The sequence below is a fragment of the Urocampus carinirostris genome, chromosome 5 (assembly GCF_059441175.1).
Source record: "Urocampus carinirostris isolate Australia breed hairy pipefish chromosome 5, RoL_Ucar_1.0, whole genome shotgun sequence".
NCBI lineage: Eukaryota > Metazoa > Chordata > Actinopteri > Syngnathiformes > Syngnathidae > Urocampus > Urocampus carinirostris.
Window position 1 is genome coordinate 18,751,973 of NC_142353.1, and position 20,704 is coordinate 18,772,676.

The 20,704-nt window shown below is 36.5% G+C and overlaps 1 protein-coding gene across 1 annotated transcript; it reads left to right on the plus strand.

Moving 5' to 3' along the window:
• Positions 1-428: 428 nt before the first annotated feature.
• On the plus strand, positions 429-20,191 carry ccdc112 (coiled-coil domain containing 112). Its single transcript, XM_088334984.1, has 22 exons — positions 429-496; positions 1,084-1,208; positions 1,399-1,520; positions 1,650-1,739; positions 2,653-2,728; positions 3,495-3,621; positions 3,703-3,819; positions 3,893-4,030; positions 8,383-8,487; positions 9,977-10,104; positions 10,295-10,416; positions 10,547-10,636; positions 11,550-11,625; positions 12,392-12,518; positions 12,600-12,716; positions 12,790-12,927; positions 14,859-14,974; positions 15,057-15,180; positions 15,247-15,381; positions 17,252-17,350; positions 17,443-17,561; positions 20,029-20,191. The coding sequence occupies exons 1-22, from the start codon at positions 452-454 to the stop codon at positions 20,042-20,044; spliced, it is 2,352 nt and encodes a 783-aa protein (XP_088191110.1). The 5' UTR covers positions 429-451; the 3' UTR covers positions 20,045-20,191.
• Positions 20,192-20,704: the final 513 nt, after the last annotated feature.

Sequence of the window (20,704 nt, forward strand, 5' to 3'; positions counted from 1 at the left end):
TTTGCATGTTCTCCCCGTGCTTGCGTGAGTTTCCCCCGGGCATTCCGGTTTCCTCCCACATTCCAAAAAAATGCATGTCATGTTAATTAGCCGGTCAAAATGGTCCCTAGGTGTGAATGAGCGAGCGAATTGTCTGTCCCTGTGTGCCCTCCAACTGGCTGGCAACCAGTTCAGGGTGTTCCCTGCCCACTGCCCGAAGACGGCTGGGATGGGCTCCAGCACCCCCGCGACCCTACTGAGGATAAGCAGTACAGATAATGGATGGATGGATGATTGATTGATTGATTACATAATACTTATCTTTTAGAGCTTTTTTGGAGGCTAAATGCCGCCAAACTTTACCCAGAGTCCGGACCAGAGAGTTTGAGACCGTCTACAGTGCATTTGGCGCCCCCTGTTGGATTTTAGGTGCTTCCGTTTACAGTACAGTACATCTCTGTCCAAATCCAACATGGCAGCCATAGCAACCAGGCCACGCTCTTCAGGAACTATAACGGTGAACACATTTGTTAGATGAATAATTTTAGTTTTTGTTGTGATTTGCGTGTATGTGTGTTCAAAAACTTGGAGACGGTATTAGTTTTGAACATTCTCAAGTTTGCCATTTAAAAACGGTGTGTCCATGGAACAGTGTCGATTCTAGCTGGTTAACGTGAATACTGAAACGTTAAAAAAACTTATCATATGACAACTGTTGGAGTATGTAAACGTCTAATATTTTTCATTCAATTGTGGATGTATCTTAGTGGAATATATATGTTTTAAATGTTGTCGTTAGTTTTTATTTTGAAGTGGCTTTTGTGACGTCATGAAATACAGTATTGACAGCTGCTATATCACAGCCACATAACTGCACAAGCATTTCTGATTTTGAACTTTAAATAATTGGCACATAAATTTTATACTTGCGATGGGTTTATTCTTAATTTATATATTTAATAAAGTTAGGCTATATTTTAATTTATAGAGATTCTATAGCTGTAAAGTGTTCTCATCAACCATTAAAAAATGCAATAAAAAATAATATGAGTCTTCATTCTGTAATTTATTGAGATTCACTTGAAACATAATTTTATGAAGCAGGAGGTATCCGGCACTTCATCCTCCCCTGCTGACCGGGGCAGTCTTGACCAAGGAAGTCTTGACCGGAGAGAGTCCAGAATGAGAGCTTCTCAGTTTCTCAAAGAAGCTGAAGGCACAAGAAGGATGTAAGTTCAAGGGTGCGATAACAAAACCGTACCTCAATGTCCATGCCTGTAAACTATATATTTTTATTAAATAAAGCACACCATTGTAATTTAATTTTGAATTAATTGTTTTCAGAATACTTATCTAGAAAGTTTGTAATGATCCTGTTAAGGTGTTGGGAAGTTTTTTTTAATGTCCTTTCATTTACAGCATTGAGAAAATGGAAAAAGACAAATCCCTGAGTATCCTGTGCAAGAGAAATGGGTGGATGGATGTTGCAAGCGAGCTGGACGAGTGTGAGAAAACACTGTCTGAAAAACGAACTGAAGAAAGTGGGTCACTCTTTGTACAACAACACTTCAATATGCCCTTAGGAACTTTATCATAAATCTATTCATTCTGCTTCTTTGGATTATATTGTTTTCTTTTTATAAAATCTTTCTTTTATTTTCCTGCTTTAGAGACACAACTGCAGAAGCAACTTGCCAACATAAACAATGGCGTCAAACAATTTCAGCAACATCTAATAGACATCCAACCAAGTGCAGAAAGTATGTCACACCATTTAACATGCTGTTAACATGAGATGCAAACTTCGAAGTTAAACACAATCCATTTTTAATATATATTTTAGTAACTCTTTAGTCTCCCAAGTACCACAATCATATCCATTGCACTTATTAATTTGTGTAGTAGAAGTTAACATTAATATCATCTTTGCTGTCATTGATAGCAAAGTAGTGAACATTTTTTACAAAACGACGGATCAACACTTAACAAAGACTTTAAATATAAAAATAAAAGCAATATCAGAATAATAGGCAAAACTATCTACAAGGCAGCGATTGGAGATTGGCCTAAGTTGTAAGTGCTTGTTACAATTGTACAATGAAAAAGTAGATATTCATTGCACGCTGTATTGACATTAACAATGCCTTCAATGCAGGATTGCATAATTTATGTAATTTAACCAATGAATCAATTGAAATTACAATTGAAATAGTCAAGTCATGTTTATTTGTATACCCCTTAATCACAAAGACTCTCAAAGGGCTACATAGACCACTGATTATTGCAAACCACAGACTATTATTACACCATCCCCTGATCTAAAATCTACATGAGGGTAAGGAAAAACTCAAAAAGCTCAACTTGAGGAAAATGAAGAAACCTTGAGAAGGGACTGCACATGAGGTAATCCCCCTTCCAGGATGAATAGGATGTTGCAATAACGGATGTTGCAATAACAAATAATGCACAGATATTGTCAACATGAAATATAGGTCATTCATAAACTATGCAATAGAAGTGTGTTTTCAGTGTAGATTTAAACATTACCACATTATACACTTCAACATTGTCCTTATAATGTTTACCAAACAAAATAAAGTATATGGTTAATTTTGATGAGGGGTTTTAGGGGTTGCTTTTGAATATTAAAATATTTATCTTTCATTTTTGCAGTGATTGAAAAGCTGAAGGAGATAATGTCTACTGTGGAATGTTCAATGAACAATTTCAAAGAAGTGCAGCTCTCGTGGTAAAAAAAAAACCCTTTCAGTATTGTTACACACATTTTACTTGACATTTGACTTTTCTTTTTTCAACAGTTCATCAAATATAAGGTTACAATGAATTCAAAATCAATAATCTTGATAAACAATTGACAAAAAGTGGAAAAAAGGGCTGACTGGGAAAGAACTGGAGCTTCTCTTGGTCCCGTCCACTTCCCATTCTAAACACTTTTCACTTTTCTATTTTTATGCTGGCAACTGTGTGGACAGCAAAGTAAGAATTTCACTGTGCAGGGAAACGTGATTCTTTACTGTGCATATGACAATAAACACTTTGAATTGAATTGAATCATTTAGCAGAAATTCTATAACAATGCATTTTATGCAATAAGAATCACAGCTCATCATCATACAAAATAAAAGGAAATCATCATAAAACATTTGATTAAAAATATTAATAAATGGAAAATTATCTTTTCACACTGATCGCTTAAACATAATCCTTCACAGAATTACATAAATTTAAAAGAATAAATTCCCCCGAATTTTCCATCATCTGATTTGTCATACCATTATGTGAGAAAAAATACAGCAATACGACCAAGTACATCCTTGAACACACAACTTCAACTCCTTCAAAAGCTATCATCAACATTTGTGCTGTGAATAAACAATGTATCTACTCTGACTAACATGATACCCAGAAAATGGATGTCAAGCGACATCATAAACTTCCATTTTTTCCCAATGCAATTACTGAACATAATAATTGTATACAATAACCTGTTGCAGCTTGGCAGAACTGTTGAAGGAGGAGAGGACATACGCACAGGAGATGATGGCCTACGAGAAAAAGGTGGAAAACTGGAGTCAGCCCAGCAAGCCGGTCTTAAAAGCGTCTACATCGTCAGCTGCCCAAGTTTGCATCTGCTCTTCTTCTTTGTCTTCTTGGTCATTGTTGTCTACTTTTGTTCAATTTGTTCTTGCTGTTTATGATCAGAGCATAGACTTGGACCACGATCTTCCCCCCGAAGTCCGAGCTTTGGAATCCTTCCTCCAAAGGACTGGGGGAGTCTACGGTGGTTGGGAGGAGTTTGATCACCAGGCTTTCCTCAAAGTACCCAACGTCCTTTTATAAATATTTTAGTAACCTGAATGCATGTTGAATGAATCGTCTGCTTGATTGACAGGTGTGGACGAATCGTGCCGGGCGGGGCGACTTTAGCAAAGAAGCCAAACGCTATTTACCCAATAAAAGTCTGGAGGAGATTGAGGAACATGAGCGCTGGTACCATGAGCTGATCCACCTGCAGGATAAGCGGCGACAGGTAATCACTGAATGTTTGCTGGTTGCAGAATTTAGCGTTGTTTTTTTAAATTACTAACCTGTACTGATAAATAAAAATATTTTATTGAATTACTACAGAAGATTTATAAAGACAAATGGATAAGTGAGTCCAAACTTTGGCCCAGGGGATATTCGAGGCCTTTTCACCACATTTAAGCAGCCTGTAGAATCTATTATACAAGATATTTGCTTTAAAAAGGTCAACATCAACATTTTCTCTTTACAAAAACAATTTATTTTGCTTTTTAAACCAACCCTCATATACATCGTTTTTTTACAACACAATACAAAAGAAACCATAAAATTTGGTCTGTCGTTTTAGTTAGAGCAGGGGTTGTCAACCCAAAATAGTGAAAGAGCCATATTGGACCAAAAAACAACAACATATGTTTAGAGGCGCAAAAAATAAGTAGAAGCCTTGTATAAGCCTAATAAGGAAGGGAACACACACTGTATATTTATACTGTATATTTTTTAATTTTCAATGAAAAATGTTAAGAATGTTTGTGTTATGCTTTTCCTTATACAGAAACCACATAATTTTCCATTATCAGACATTTTTGACAAAGCCCCAGGGAGCCAATAGGGAGCCCAAAGAGCCGCATGTGGCTCCAGAGCTGCCTTTTGCTTACCCCTGGGTTTGAAATTCAATTTAAATCATTGTATTTTCATGCATTTGATTAATGCATGAAAATACAATGAACACATACAATTGCTGATGTTATCATTAGAATGAGACAATTTGTATTTTGATATAAAATGTACACTAATTTGTCTAATAACTACCATTATTATTAAAATGTAGCTCAAACTTTTGAAATATTAATTTCATAACTATCTCTTTTCAAGGCAATGTGGACAAAAACAGGATAAATGCAAGATGGTCTTATTGAATGTACTCTGTGTTAATAAAACTATTAAAAATGTTGTAATTGTGTCAAGACACAATAAAAAACTCATTTATTTCAATGGTGGGATGAGCTCTTTTTGGTGTTCTTAAAAGTTGAAAGTAGAATAGTTTCTCCATCATAAGGACAATGTGTATTTTGTGCCTCCTAGAGGTACAAAAAACTTTTATTTGGTTAAAAAAACATCGATTTGAAAATTAGGCAAAAATACATGAACTATCATATCCATGTTAATGCATGCAACGGTGCACTCACTCTCATGTCCCCTCTGTAAAGTTTGCAGTGCTGTATGTCTGCAGATGCAAAGTGAGGCACACAATTATCTTGCCTCATGGCGGAGGGCGATAATATTCGTAATTGGCGCACATTTTAGCCCCAAATAAGATAGTCATTGTATTAGCAAGCTAACAGCAATTCAAGCCATTCGTGTTTTTAAATCTTGTTCTATGGACCTTTTTTTAACTATGCAGGATTACATATATATTGACGTTTTTACTTTAAAGAAGCAGTATGTAAAGTATTAGTGCTGAGCATATCCAGATACAGAGTGACGGACGCCACTCTCTTGCCTCATCATTGTGGGGCAACAGTCGCTCAGGAGGTAGAGCACGTGTCCGGGAGGTCGCAGGTTCAATTCTCAGCTCCTCCGCGTTAAATGTCGAAGTGTCCTTGGATAAGACAATGAACCCCTAATGCCCCCGATAGGTGCCTTACATGGCTGTCACCACTATCGGTGTGTGTGTGTGTCAATGGGTAAGTGTAAAGCACATTGGGAGGTCTTCAGTAACTTGAATAGCACTATATAAATGCAGACGATTTACCATCATCACAGAGGGCAATAATGAGAACAGGGATTTGATTTGGTTCACACCTCCCACCATTTTTCTCTCGTTGCATGGACATTTTTTATAATGGAAGATTATCTATCTTTTGATGCTTTTATTCAAAATGACACAGTCTTAATTTATGAGTTAAGGTAAGACAATGAAGAAAATGTCTATGCTATGGTTTATACGTTGCTTTCTTGCTCTGCCAATCATATAATGAAAAAGATGGAAGGTCATTTATTTGTAATTGTGCCTCACCAGACATAAATATCACAGCACGTTACTGCTGTTTAGAATTGAAAAAAATAGACATTTTATGTAGAATATGTTGCTTTGCAAATAGTAATTGTAAGGACAGACAAATCGACGGATAAATTAAATTTTACAGAAAGAATGAACGGGTTGGTGAATAACAAAATGTGCTGCAGTGTGAAAATGCTATTTACTGTGCCACACTCAATGCTCCGGCTCATCTAATAATAATAATATAATCTACACCTCTGATTAAAAAAAAAGCACGCTAGGAGATTCATATGGGAGTGTTGACCTTCTAATCCTTATTAAAAGTGTAATACTTGCTGCAATGTTTGAAATCCTTTCCTGGGGGAAGTGAGGTTGCTAAGTATTGAAAACATGTTGCCAAATAGTAACAGAGCGCACATGCACATATCTAGTGTCCAGAAGGGACTAGATTGGATGTTCCAACCCGCTGCTTATGTCCATCATGACACTTCTGCTCTTGATAAACATTGTTCTCCTTTCACACACCTTTTATGCAAACTGTGCAAATGATAGGAATACTCAACATCTGTCATCCCCCTGGGCTAACATTAGTACAGTATATGAGGTTTCTATGTATTCTTTGGTAACGTTTTTTTCTCAAGGGAGTGCAGTTATATTCATAGGTGACTACAAATACCAGGTATCCGTATCAGTGCCAAAACCAGCCTTTTTAAAGTATCAATAATCAGTGATGCATTGTATGTTGTAATAGTTAAATTTTTGGAACAGAATAGTTATTCCCCAGTGATTTAGGATCTAGTATCAGTATTTTCACTTGTCGCCACCCGTCAATCCCAAGCAAACTCCGCACAGAATGGCTGGTAGCTGGAATTTAACCCATGATCTCAGAACTGTGCCACAGGCGCGCAAAACACTCAGCGGATGTGCCGCCCGTGCTAGCACTTGTGCATGGTAAATAAATACAAACTAAACGATGAATACATTTTTTTTCACACAAGGAAGGTATCGGAATTAGGCAATATGCTACATGATTATAATTTGAAAAGAACAGATGGAAACAGTGACGTGCGGTGATGTTTGTGAATGGTGAGGCACAGTCAGATAGATATTAGATAAAGGAACCTATCTCTTCGTTATTTGATTGGAAAAGCAACAAAGCACTAATTCGGGTGCATCATTGGAAAAAAAGATTAATTTTTATAATGGAAGATTATCTATCTTTCAATGCTTTTATTCAAAACGACAGTCTTAATTTATGAGTTAAGGTAAGACAATGAAGAAAATGTCTATGTTATTGTTTATAGATTGCTTTCTTGCACCGACAATCAGATGATGAAAAAGATGGAAGGTCATTGTGCTTTTTCTTTTGAATAAAAGCATTAGTATATAGTTAATCCTCCATTAGGATAAAAATTATATGAAACATTAGAAAATAAATTCCTGGATTGCTTGACTTCCTGTTAGCTCGCTAATTTTTTGTTTGTTTGTTTGGATCCCTTAACCACTAGGGTAGTCGGGGCACGATTTCCTGTGGTGTGTCTTCGGCAAGTACAGCCTGGTGGTACCCATCCCTTGGTACTGAGGTGTACAGCAAATCCAAATCTTTTATTTCACTATCACCTTCTGCCATGAGGCAAGATAATTGCGTGCCTCACTTGGCACAGTAATAAGTTGCCAACTAATTGTATCAATAAGATTAATAGTATAATGTGAAAATTCAGCAAATAAAACAAATAAAATCCAAAATATTTGAAGGTGAATGAGAAATAATTTTAATACTGAAAAAAGATACCCTTTTAATATATTTTCAATTTTATATACCCAATTAGGCCAGTGTCCAAGCACTCCCTTGCAAATGTTTTTTCCTATGTATCCTTAGATTCTTTTAATCTTGTTTTTCTCTTTTAAGTCTCCATTATATGTTTATCCCTGAGAGCAATGTCTAAATTTGTTCACTACAATGCTCTCAATGACAAAAATACGAATTCTTAAAGTAGCATTTTAAGGAAATACCTCTAACAAAGTCGTGAGGGTAAACAACATCTTCAAATCTATTGATTTAAAGACATGCAAAGCAGGCACGTTTAGTGAATAAAATGATTTTTATTCTTTGTCTGAAAGGAACCACAAGCCGATTTCTAGAGCCGATCTTCTTAAGAACCTCACAATGTATTTTTCTGATCTAAGTACCTTTACCTGTCAAGTGCAGTTCAAGTGTGTGTGTGGGGGGGTGCTTCTCAGAGAAGAAGTCTGCTCTCTTTGAAGACCACCTGTTGGAAATTCAGCCAGGTAATGTCTATAAATAGTAATGGCATACATTTGGGCTTTTCACACTCCAGCAGGGTGCCACATAGCAGTATGTGTTAAGCAAGGACAAGGAAAGGAAGTGGAAGAGTCCTCATCGAGGAGGAGCCGACACCATTTGTAGCTCTCATGGGAGACACCACATCCCCCATACGGTATGTGCACTCAATAATGGACTTTTGTCTATTAATATTTGAGGTGCATGTCATTTGATGTGTAGATTGCCATAATAGGGCATATTTTTTTATCTATCTATCTATCTATCTATCTGTCTGTCTGTCTGTCTGTCTGTTTGTCTGTCTGTCTGTCTGTCTGTCTTTGCTACTTTTTCACTGTTTTATTTTTCCTTGTTTTTGTATGTGTTTGTCTTGCTGTCGGTTACCCCTCTCGAGGGATATGACCAGGATAGATAGATAGATAGACAGATATGGTTTAAGTGTTGTTATATTCTGTATCGTTTTGTTTATTGATTGATTGATTAATGGGCAGCACAGCGTTAGCGCGTGTGCAGCACAGTTCTGAGGTCATGGTTTCAAATCCAGCTACCAACCTTCCTGTGCGGAGTTTGCATGTTCTCCCCGTGCTTGCGTGAGTTTCCCCCGGGCATTCCGGTTTCCTCCCACATTCCAAAAAAATGCATGTCACGTTAATTAGCCGGTCAAAATGGTCCCTAGGTGTGAATGAGCGAGCGAATTGTCTGTCCCTGTGTGCCCTCCAACTGGCTGGCAACCAGTTCAGGGTGTTCCCTGCCCACTGCCCGAAGACGGCTGGGATGGGCTCCAGCACCCCCGCGACCCTACTGAGGATAAGCAGTACAGATAATGGATGGATGGATGATTGATTGATTGATTACATAATACTTATCTTTTAGAGCTTTTTTGGAGGCTAAATGCCGCCAAACTTTACCCAGAGTCCGGACCAGAGAGTTTGAGACCGTCTACAGTGCATTTGGCGCCCCCTGTTGGATTTTAGGTGCTTCCGTTTACAGTACAGTACATCTCTGTCCAAATCCAACATGGCAGCCATAGCAACCAGGCCACGCTCTTCAGGAACTATAACGGTGAACACATTTGTTAGATGAATAATTTTAGTTTTTGTTGTGATTTGCGTGTATGTGTGTTCAAAAACTTGGAGACGGTATTAGTTTTGAACATTCTCAAGTTTGCCATTTAAAAACGGTGTGTCCATGGAACAGTGTCGATTCTAGCTGGTTAACGTGAATACTGAAACGTTAAAAAAACTTATCATATGACAACTGTTGGAGTATGTAAACGTCTAATATTTTTCATTCAATTGTGGATGTATCTTAGTGGAATATATATGTTTTAAATGTTGTCGTTAGTTTTTATTTTGAAGTGGCTTTTGTGACGTCATGAAATACAGTATTGACAGCTGCTATATCACAGCCACATAACTGCACAAGCATTTCTGATTTTGAACTTTAAATAATTGGCACATAAATTTTATACTTGCGATGGGTTTATTCTTAATTCATATATTTAATAAAGTTAGGCTATATTTTAATTTATAGAGATTCTACAGCTGTAAAGTGTTCTCATCAACCATTAAAAAATGCAATAAAAAATAATATGAGTCTTCATTCTGTAATTTATTGAGATTCACTTGAAACATAATTTTATGAAGCAGGAGGTATCCGGCACTTCATCCTCCCCTGCTGACCGGGGCAGTCTTGACCAAGGAAGTCTTGACCGAAGAGAGTCCAGAATGAGAGCTTCTCAGTTTCTCAAAGAAGCTGAAGGCACAAGAAGGATGTAAGTTCAAGGGTGCGATAACAAAACCGTACCTCAATGTCCATGCCTGTAAACTATATATTTTTATTAAATAAAGCACACCATTGTAATTTAATTTTGAATTAATTGTTTTCAGAATACTTATCTAGAAAGTTTGTAATGATCCTGTTAAGGTGTTGGGAAGTTTTTTTTAATGTCCTTTCATTTACAGCATTGAGAAAATGGAAAAAGACAAATCCCTGAGTATCCTGTGCAAGAGAAATGGGTGGATGGATGTTGCAAGCGAGCTGGACGAGTGTGAGAAAACACTGTCTGAAAAACGAACTGAAGAAAGTGGGTCACTCTTTGTACAACAACACTTCAATATGCCCTTAGGAACTTTATCATAAATCTATTCATTCTGCTTCTTTGGATTATATTGTTTTCTTTTTATAAAATCTTTTTTTTTATTTTCCTGCTTTAGAGACACAACTGCAGAAGCAACTTGCCAACATAAACAATGGCGTCAAACAATTTCAGCAACATCTAATAGACATCCAACCAAGTGCAGAAAGTATGTCACACCATTTAACATGCTGTTAACATGAGATGCAAACTTCGAAGTTAAGCACAATCCATTTTTAATATATATTTTAGTAACTCTTTAGTCTCCCAAGTACCACAATCATATCCATTGCACTTATTAATTTGTGTAGTAGAAGTTAACATTAATATCATCTTTGCTGTCATTGATAGCAAAGTAGTGAACATTTTTTACAAAACGACGGATCAACACTTAACAAAGACTTTAAATATAAAAATAAAAGCAATATCAGAATAATAGGCAAAACTATCTACAAGGTAGCGATTGGAGATTGGCCTAAGTTGTAAGTGCTTGTTACAATTGTACAATGAAAAAGTAGATATTCATTGCACGCTGTATTGACATTAACAATGCCTTCAATGCAGGATTGCATAATTTATGTAATTTAACCAATGAATCAATTGAAATTACAATTGTAATAGTCAAGTCATGTTTATTTGTATACCCCTTAATCACAAAGACTCTCAAAGGGCTGCATAGACCACTGATTATTGCAAACCACAGACTATTATTACACCATCCCCTGATCTAAAATCTACATGAGGGTAAGGAAAAACTCAAAAAGCTCAACTTGAGGAAAATGAAGAAACCTTGAGAAGGGACTGCACATGAGGTAATCCCCCTTCCAGGATGAATAGGATGTTGCAATAACGGATGTTGCAATAACAAATAATGCACAGATATTGTCAACATGAAATATAGGTCATTCATAAACTATGCAATAGAAGTGTGTTTTCAGTGTAGATTTAAACATTACCACATTATACACTTCAACATTGTCCTTATAATGTTTACCAAACAAAATAAAGTATATGGTTAATTTTGATGAGGGGTTTTAGGGGTTGCTTTTGAATATTAAAATATTTATTTTTCATTTTTGCAGTGATTGAAAAGCTGAAGGAGATAATGTCTACTGTGGAATGTTCAATGAACAATTTCAAAGAAGTGCAGCTCTCGTGGTAAAAAAAAAACCCTTTCAGTATTGTTACACACATTTTACTTGACATTTGACTTTTCTTTTTTCAACAGTTCATCAAATATAAGGTTACAATGAATTCAAAATCAATAATCTTGATAAACAATTGACAAAAAGTGGAAAAAAGGGCTGACTGGGAAAGAACTGGAGCTTCTCTTGGTCCCGTCCACTTCCCATTCTAAACACTTTTCACTTTTCTATTTTTATGCTGGCAACTGTGTGGACAGCAAAGTAAGAATTTCACTGTGCAGGGAAACGTGATTCTTTACTGTGCATATGACAATAAACACTTTGAATTGAATTGAATCATTTAGCAGAAATTCTATAACAATGCATTTTATGCAATAAGAATCACAGCTCATCATCATACAAAATAAAAGGAAATCATCATAAAACATTTGATTAAAAATATTAATAAATGGAAAATTATCTTTTCACACTGATCGCTTAAACATAATCCTTCACAGAATTACATAAATTTAAAAGAATAAATTCCCCCGAATTTTCCATCATCTGATTTGTCATACCATTATGTGAGAAAAAATACAGCAATACGACCAAGTACATCCTTGAACACACAACTTCAACTCCTTCAAAAGCTATCATCAACATTTGTGCTGTGAATAAACAATGTATCTACTCTAACTAACATGATACCCAGAAAATGGATGTCAAGCGACATCATAAACTTCCATTTTTTCCCAATGCAATTACTGAACATAATAATTGTATACAATAACCTGTTGCAGCTTGGCAGAACTGTTGAAGGAGGAGAGGACATACGCACAGGAGATGATGGCCTACGAGAAAAAGGTGGAAAACTGGAGTCAGCCCAGCAAGCCGGTCTTAAAAGCGTCTACATCGTCAGCTGCCCAAGTTTGCATCTGCTCTTCTTCTTTGTCTTCTTGGTCATTGTTGTCTACTTTTGTTCAATTTGTTCTTGCTGTTTATGATCAGAGCATAGACTTGGACCACGATCTTCCCCCCGAAGTCCGAGCTTTGGAATCCTTCCTCCAAAGGACTGGGGGAGTCTACGGTGGTTGGGAGGAGTTTGATCACCAGGCTTTCCTCAAAGTACCCAACGTCCTTTTATAAATATTTTGGTAACCTGAATGCATGTTGAATGAATCGTCTGCTTGATTGACAGGTGTGGACGAATCGTGCCGGGCGGGGCGACTTTAGCAAAGAAGCCAAACGCTATTTACCCAATAAAAGTCTGGAGGAGATTGAGGAACATGAGCGCTGGTACCATGAGCTGATCCACCTGCAGGATAAGCGGCGACAGGTAATCACTGAATGTTTGCTGGTTGCAGAATTTAGCGTTGTTTTTTTAAATTACTAACCTGTACTGATAAATAAAAATATTTTATTGAATTACTACAGAAGATTTATAAAGACAAATGGATAAGTGAGTCCAAACTTTGGCCCAGGGGATATTCGAGGCCTTTTCACTACATTTAAGCAGCCTGTAGAATCTATTATACAAGATATTTGCTTTAAAAAGGTCAACATCAACATTTTCTCTTTACAAAAACAATTTATTTTGCTTTTTAAACCAACCCTCATATACATCGTTTTTTTACAACACAATACAAAAGAAACCATAAAATTTGGTCTGTCGTTTTAGTTAGAGCAGGGGTTGTCAACCCAAAATAGTGAAAGAGCCATATTGGACCAAAAAACAACAACATATGTTTAGAGGCGCAAAAAATAAGTAGAAGCCTTGTATAAGCCTAATAAGGAAGGGAACACACACTGTATATTTATACTGTATATTTTTTAATTTTCAATGAAAAATGTTAAGAATGTTTGTGTTATGCTTTTCCTTATACAGAAACCACATAATTTTCCATTATCAGACATTTTTGACAAAGCCCCAGGGAGCCAATAGGGAGCCCAAAGAGCCGCATGTGGCTCCAGAGCTGCCTTTTGCTTACCCCTGGGTTTGAAATTCAATTTAAATCATTGTATTTTCATGCATTTGATTAATGCATGAAAATACAATGAACACATACAATTGCTGATGTTATCATTAGAATGAGACAATTTGTATTTTGATATAACATGTACACTAATTTGTCTAATAACTACCATTATTATTAAAATGTAGCTCAAACTTTTGAAATATTAATTTCATAACTATCTCTTTTCAAGGCAATGTGGACAAAAACAGGATAAATGCAAGATGGTCTTATTGAATGTACTCTGTGTTAATAAAACTATTAAAAATGTTGTAATTGTGTCAAGACACAATAAAAAACTCATTTATTTCAATGGTGGGATGAGCTATTTTTGGTGTTCTTAAAAGTTGAAAGTAGAATAGTTTCTCCATCATAAGGACAATGTGTATTTTGTGCCTCCTAGAGGTACAAAAAACTTTTATTTGGTTAAAAAAACATCGATTTGAAAATTAGGCAAAAATACATGAACTATCATATCCATGTTAATTTTTATCAAAAGAAATATGTACATGTCAAGAAATTTGTCTTTCTTTTACATCGTGGAATCCCTACCTAGAAGTCGCCACCATGTTTGCCTGGCATCTGTGGCACTGGTTTTTGTTCGCTTTAGACAATACTGTGCCATCTAGCAATCAAACACAGGGCCTTTAAGTATGTGTTAACAAGGCTCAACTGAGTTCAAAGATCCCTTGTAATTTGCTTTTCCACTGCACCTATCTGATTTTATCTGCTTATTTTTACCAGCTCTGTTCTTTTATTCACAACACGTTCGGTAGGAGAAAGGGGGGAGGTTGGAGAGTGGCTTTATGCTTGTCATTGCAGGTTTTTGTTAGCGTAGCTTAAAAATAATACGAGTCAGAAAAGGCCTGTTTCAAATATAGTCCAAACACAAACCCGACCCCCCAAAAAGATGGAAAAAATAAGAGTTTATTCAAGCTTGTCTAAAATATGCAAGTACTAAAGAATGATCTGACTGAGGTTGAGATCATGAATTTAAGCCAGGAGATGGCAGCAGAGAGAAACACATTTTCAAATTCCTGACTGCTAGGTATAACCTAAAATAAATAAACAGAAATAAACAGAAAATTTGTACATAGTTACTCCAAATTTTTGCACAATGATACTCTTGCCTGGAGATCAGCAACATCTCAACTGTATACATGTTGTTGTTGTTACTTGCATGTACGTGTGTGTGTGCTGTACAGATGTTGGAATTTTACTTAATAAAGCAAAGTGGGGCATCTTTTATGTAAAGGCCATCCAAAGGTGGAAGAGCAGAAAGCAACTGGAACGCCAAATGCACTTGCAAAAACAAGCAGAAGTGTTGGAGATCCCAAAAAGGAAGAAACACCCAAAGTGTCAGCAAAACAGGTAAGGAAATGCAACTATAAACGAGACACTAAATACTCATGATCAATTGCTGTGCTTTACTTTCTATTATTTTACTTTTAAGAGATGAGGAGAAGAAGCTGTTGGCTCAACGACTGGAAGCATGGAAGGAAACCAAGCGAAAGAAGGCAGAGCAGGTGGTGGAACAGAAAAGAGCAGGAGAGAGCAACAAAAAAAGAACTCTGAAGGTGTAGAATGGAATATTCACTCCAAGGCTGAGCTTCAACCTACATAACGTTAAACTTGAACCGCAGAAGCGTTCTAATCAGCGGGAGGCTAAGCCGAGCCCAGAGAAGGAACTGGAAGGGAGGAGGGAAGAAGAAGGGGATGGAAAGCGGTCCAGGAAAAGGAAGCAGCCAACAAAAGGCATCAAAAGCTTGTTTAAAAGGGTAAGTAACATACACAATGCTGACATAAGGAAGATAAGTCATTGTAAATGAATAACAATATAAAATAAAAGTAACAGATGTCAAATCAGGTGCCTCAAACTCAATTTACCTGGGAGCCGTTAGAAATAGAGTCTGCGTGAGGCAGGGCTGCATCAGGTTTTTCACAAGAAAGGTTCTGATAAAAAACATTCCAGTGGTCTTGAATAGCTTTATTATTTAACACAAAATAAGAAGAAAATGGAAATTAATCAATCAGGAATAAATACATAAAATAATCATAACATAGGAGATATAAACGACTTAAAAAACAACATAGTTACCGACTAGATCAGATATTTATATTTAGTTCACTTGCCTCTATTAATGGTAATTTAAATTTTAATAACTTTTTAACCTTCTAACTTTTTAAACATGAACGTAACAGTGATCATGAACTATTCTGAATATAACTTATTTCAAAAAACAACAACCCCCCAAAAAAACACAGAACGACTGGAAAATTCTAAAGAAAATGAGCCTTAAAATGAAAATTAACCCATAGACAACAAAAAAGACGCTCGGAAAATCACCAAAAAAGCGAATAGTACACAAAAAAAACGAAATTTATAAATTTGAAGAATGCACTAAAAATAATGAAAATAAATAAAACAGTAGTGAAAAGTATGAAAAAGTACAAAAGTTAGTAAAAAGTATGAAAAGGTACAGGAACAGAACTGAATATTATGAAAAAGTACTGAAAAGTAGGTAGTACTTAGTACTTATTACTAAAAATGAACAAAATCCGACCCAAAATGCAAAAAAATAAAATAAAAGTCAAGCCAAGTCATGTTTATTTGTATAGTCCTTAATCTCAAAGAGTTTCAAAGGGCTGCACAGACCACAGATAATTGCAAATCACAGACTATTATTACACTATCCCCTGATCTAAAATCTACATGAGGGCAAGGAAAAACTCAACATGAGGAAAATTAAGAAACCTTGAGAAGGGACCGCACATGAGGTCATTCCCCTTCCAGGATGACCAGGCTGCAACAGATGTTGCAATAACAAATAATACATAGATATTGTCAACATGATATGATATATCGGTCATTCATAAGCTATAGAATAGAGGTGTGTTTTAAGCCTAGATTTAAACAGTTCCACTGAGGTTGCAGGTCAAATCTCAGGGGAAAGAGCATTCTACAGCACCGGGGCCCGAATGGAGAACGCTCTTAAACCTGGGAATCTCTTCTTAGTTCTTGGGATAACTATTTTTACACCATCCTTTGATCTAAAACCTACATGAGGGCAAAGAAAAACTCAAAATACTCAAATTGAGGAAAATGAAGAAATCATGAGAAGGGACTGCACATGAGGTAATCCCCCTTCCAGGATGACCAAACTGCAACAGATGTTGCAATAACAAATAATACAGCAAGAAAAAGTCAAAAAGATTAACAAAAAAACAAACCTAAAAATGAAAATTGCAAAAAAACAAAAACCTGACCGGAAAACGACAAAAGAACAACCAAAAATGACTCAAAAACAAAAAAGACGACCTGAACCACATTTAAAAAAACAACATTTTTTCTTAAGACGGGGGCCACAAACTATCATTGTGCAGGCTGCATGTTTGAGACCGCTTTGTTTAATTTTGATCACAATACTATCACATCCTCCTTTCTTCATTGATTAAGTAGCTATCTTCAAAACATATCTGTTAATTAAACCGAAATACCACGTCAATTCTCAATATCTGATGTTAACCTGTGAATTAACCATATTTTTTGTAAAATGCACCCAGAGCTTGAGCAACACACTGTCCTTTGTTTTAGTCACTTGTTCATTTGCATTTTTTAACTTGGATTTTATAATTTCAATACTGCAGGATCTCGAGCGAGTGCAAGCCAAGCGTCAAGAGAAGCTGCTTAGGCAAAAAGAGGATGAAGAGCGTCAGGAAAGGATCGTGACTAAGCTCAAGGAGAAAGTGAGCAATGTGGATGCAAAATTAAAAACAAAACCCGTCATGTTTAGATGCTTTATTTTGAAGTATTTTTGATTGTATTATACCTGGCATAGGTAGATGGTCACATAGTCAGAGACCCTTCTAGGCTGATACAGCCCACCAAAGGATGGGAGGAGCGCCTGAAAAGTGCTGCAACCTCAGGAGGAAGACATGTGTTTCACATATCTCACAGGTATGTTTGTTGTTTTTACACAGTGATGTGTATTATTCTGAAAGGTATTCACACTTAACAGATCCATAATCAACACGTTTGTTTAAGAATGTAGGCATGGTTATGTTTTGATAGTTCCATCCCCGTCAACCTAAGCCAATTGATGCCAGACGTTTCTGTCAAATGCCAGACATTTTTTGCTGTTTTGATTTGTCTTTGATTTTATGAGTCCTAAAGAAAATGTAGTTCTGTATCCATATAAGCACATCACATGGACATAAATCATCTAAAAAAAAAGCTTCAACCCTCGTCTTTCATTAGAAAAAGTGTGTTTCTAGCTTTTATCAATGATCAGTAAGCAACAGTCGGACATTGCCAAGTTACTTGAAAATTCTTGTTTCCTAGAAAAACTTCAGAGAAAACCAGCTTTTTGGAAATATGATGCACTACAAGCAGAACTATTACCTCTGTGCTTTTTCTTTTTTCACATTTGTGATCCCTCCAACATCTAAACAATGCTTTCCATAAACACAAGATGACTTTGCTTGCAAAATAACATTTTATTGCAAAAACACAGAACCTATGCATTAAGAATGCATAAACTTTTCAGCTCCTCATGTTTCTGGTGATGTGATCACACGATTCTGATCACCATGGCGATCGCGTTTCTGCTCCGGTGCATGAAATGTCATCCCTCTCTGCACCTAAAATGTCAAAGGGACTTTGTCATCGTTTTTAAAAAGAAAAAAGCTCTGTCTGTACTTATCCATATATCCACTTCTCTCACACACCGCTTCACTACCTACTTGCAATATGGGGCCTACCGCCTCTAAATCGCTGGATACAGAAGGCAATGCTAGGAAGTGGGGGCATCCTCGATTTGTGGACAACGATCTGATCAAAGCCACTCCTGCCATCTAATGGTGATTTTTCATACTGAAATTATTACCAGAGGCTCGGTACTTACTGATGAGCTGCATCAAAGACTTAACATTAGTTTTTTGAAATAAAAAACATATAATTGTTTTTACATTTTGGCACTCAGGAACAATGCTTGTGAAAATGTATTTATACGTTATGGCATAATAGGTAATTCTCCTTATTAAGCAATAATAAACCTTTCAAACACAACACGGCACCTTTTTACTCACCGCAGGACAGACTATGTAAAACTAAGATTGTGTAGACAAGTTTATTTTTTTTACCAAATAAATGCTTGATTAAGGATAACATTTGCTATTTTACCATGACAATAGTAGGAATCTACGATGACTTTTTCTTCTGCCACCTGTCGCCAATGTTCCCTCTAAGCTGCGCGCGTGCGCAATCGCACACTGCCTGCACATTCTCAGCGCACAAGAAAATCTAGCCAGCGCACAAAAATCAGGGCTCGAAATTGCTAATTAAGAAGCGAATTAAGTCAAAGTTAACAGTGCATGAAGGTAAAAATACACGGGTTCCCCTGACGCTGTTTTCTGAATGCGGTATTTTGAAGTCAATGTCAAACGAAGTTGAAAAGTAAAGTCAGTGGAGTTTTTCGAGAACCGGCTTCTTCGGCTGGGCTCACGAAAGAGAACCGTCTCTTTCGGGTCCTAAACGGTTCTTCTGGTTGTTTTTGACCAAATATTATGTAAAATTGTGCACAAAATGACTTAAAGAAAGGGGGGGAATAGAACAAAAAAGAAAAAAATACCAAAATGAAAAAGTAGTGAAAAGCTGAGAAAAAAGAAACAAAAGGAAGAGAAAAAAGAAGGAAAAATTCAGAAAAAAAAGCCAGAAAAAAAGAAAAGAAAGAAACAAATGAAAAAAAAATAGAGAACAAAAAGAAAAAAGGAACAGCTAGGAAAAAATAAACACAATGGGATTTTTTTAAAGGAATTTTTAAAAAATAGAAAAAAACAGGGAAAAAGAAGAAAAAGTTTGTGTTGCATTCAAATAATTTCCAATTATGCCAAGTCAATCTTGTAGCCAACATTGCGACAAAAGATACCAGGAAAAAAAAAAATGGAAATCTTGTGAAAGAGTTGTTGTAAAAACAAAAGACGTTTGTAGGCCGTAAAACCTTTGCAATAATACATTAGTCAATTCATTCAAAAGTAAATGTTTTTTTTGCATTGCCGGAATCTCAGCAAAATGTAACCTGATGTCAAGTTTTGGACATGTTTGATAATGATTTAGATGCCACACTTGGGATTGCCGTTGCTCACTTTTGTTTCAATCGTTGCTCACCGACTTTGTGTGAACGCTCAGACCCGTGGAAAATTAGAGGGAACATTGCCTGTGGCCGAGATTATCCCGATTAGAGCCGAAATCTGAAAAACGAAATCGGTCTAGCAAACAGAAAAAGCTGATATTTTTTCCCATGCAAACATTATTATTGAGCGTACCTAATTTAAAATGATAAAAAAGCCACATAAAATACAGGAAAACGTATAGACTGACTGTAGTTCCAAAACCTAACTTGTGTTGTGTTTTTTTTTCTTTACAGAGCTGTTCTCAGCTAAAGGGTGTGTCTGTGAAGACCTAAAGGATCCATTCAGCTCTGGCAGAAATTGTTCCGATGAATGCTTCAGTCATTATTGCAGACGTTGCATTGTGTCATTCAACTTTTCAGTAATTGCCTGAATTAAAGTGATTCTTTGTTTACTGTATGTGTATATGTGTTTGGTATATGTTTTGAAAACAATATCAAATTACCCAGTGCAGTTTTTGATAATAAAAAAGAAATATGACAAAAACACATTGGTAAGACACTTGTATCATAAACAAGGAATCATATTCTTTTCTTCTTAGATGTCAATCAGGCCTACTTTTGCTCAAAATAGAAACTTTCGGGAACTGACAGTGCCCGAATAATAGTGGTTAGCGCATCTGTGGCACAGTTCTGAGGTCGTGAGATCAAACTTTCCTGTGTGGAGTTTGCATGTTCTCCCCGTGCTTACGTGGGTTTCCTCCCATATTCTAAAAACTTGCATGTCAGGTTAATTGGTTGAAGTCGTCACTAGGTGTAAATAAGCAAGTGAGTTGTTTGTCTATGTGTGCCCTGCGACTGGCAACCACTTGAGGGTGTCCCCTGCCCACTGCCCTAAGATGGCTTGGATTGGCTCCAGCACCCCAGCGACCCTACTGAGGATAAGCGGTGCAGATAATGGATCGACTGAAGG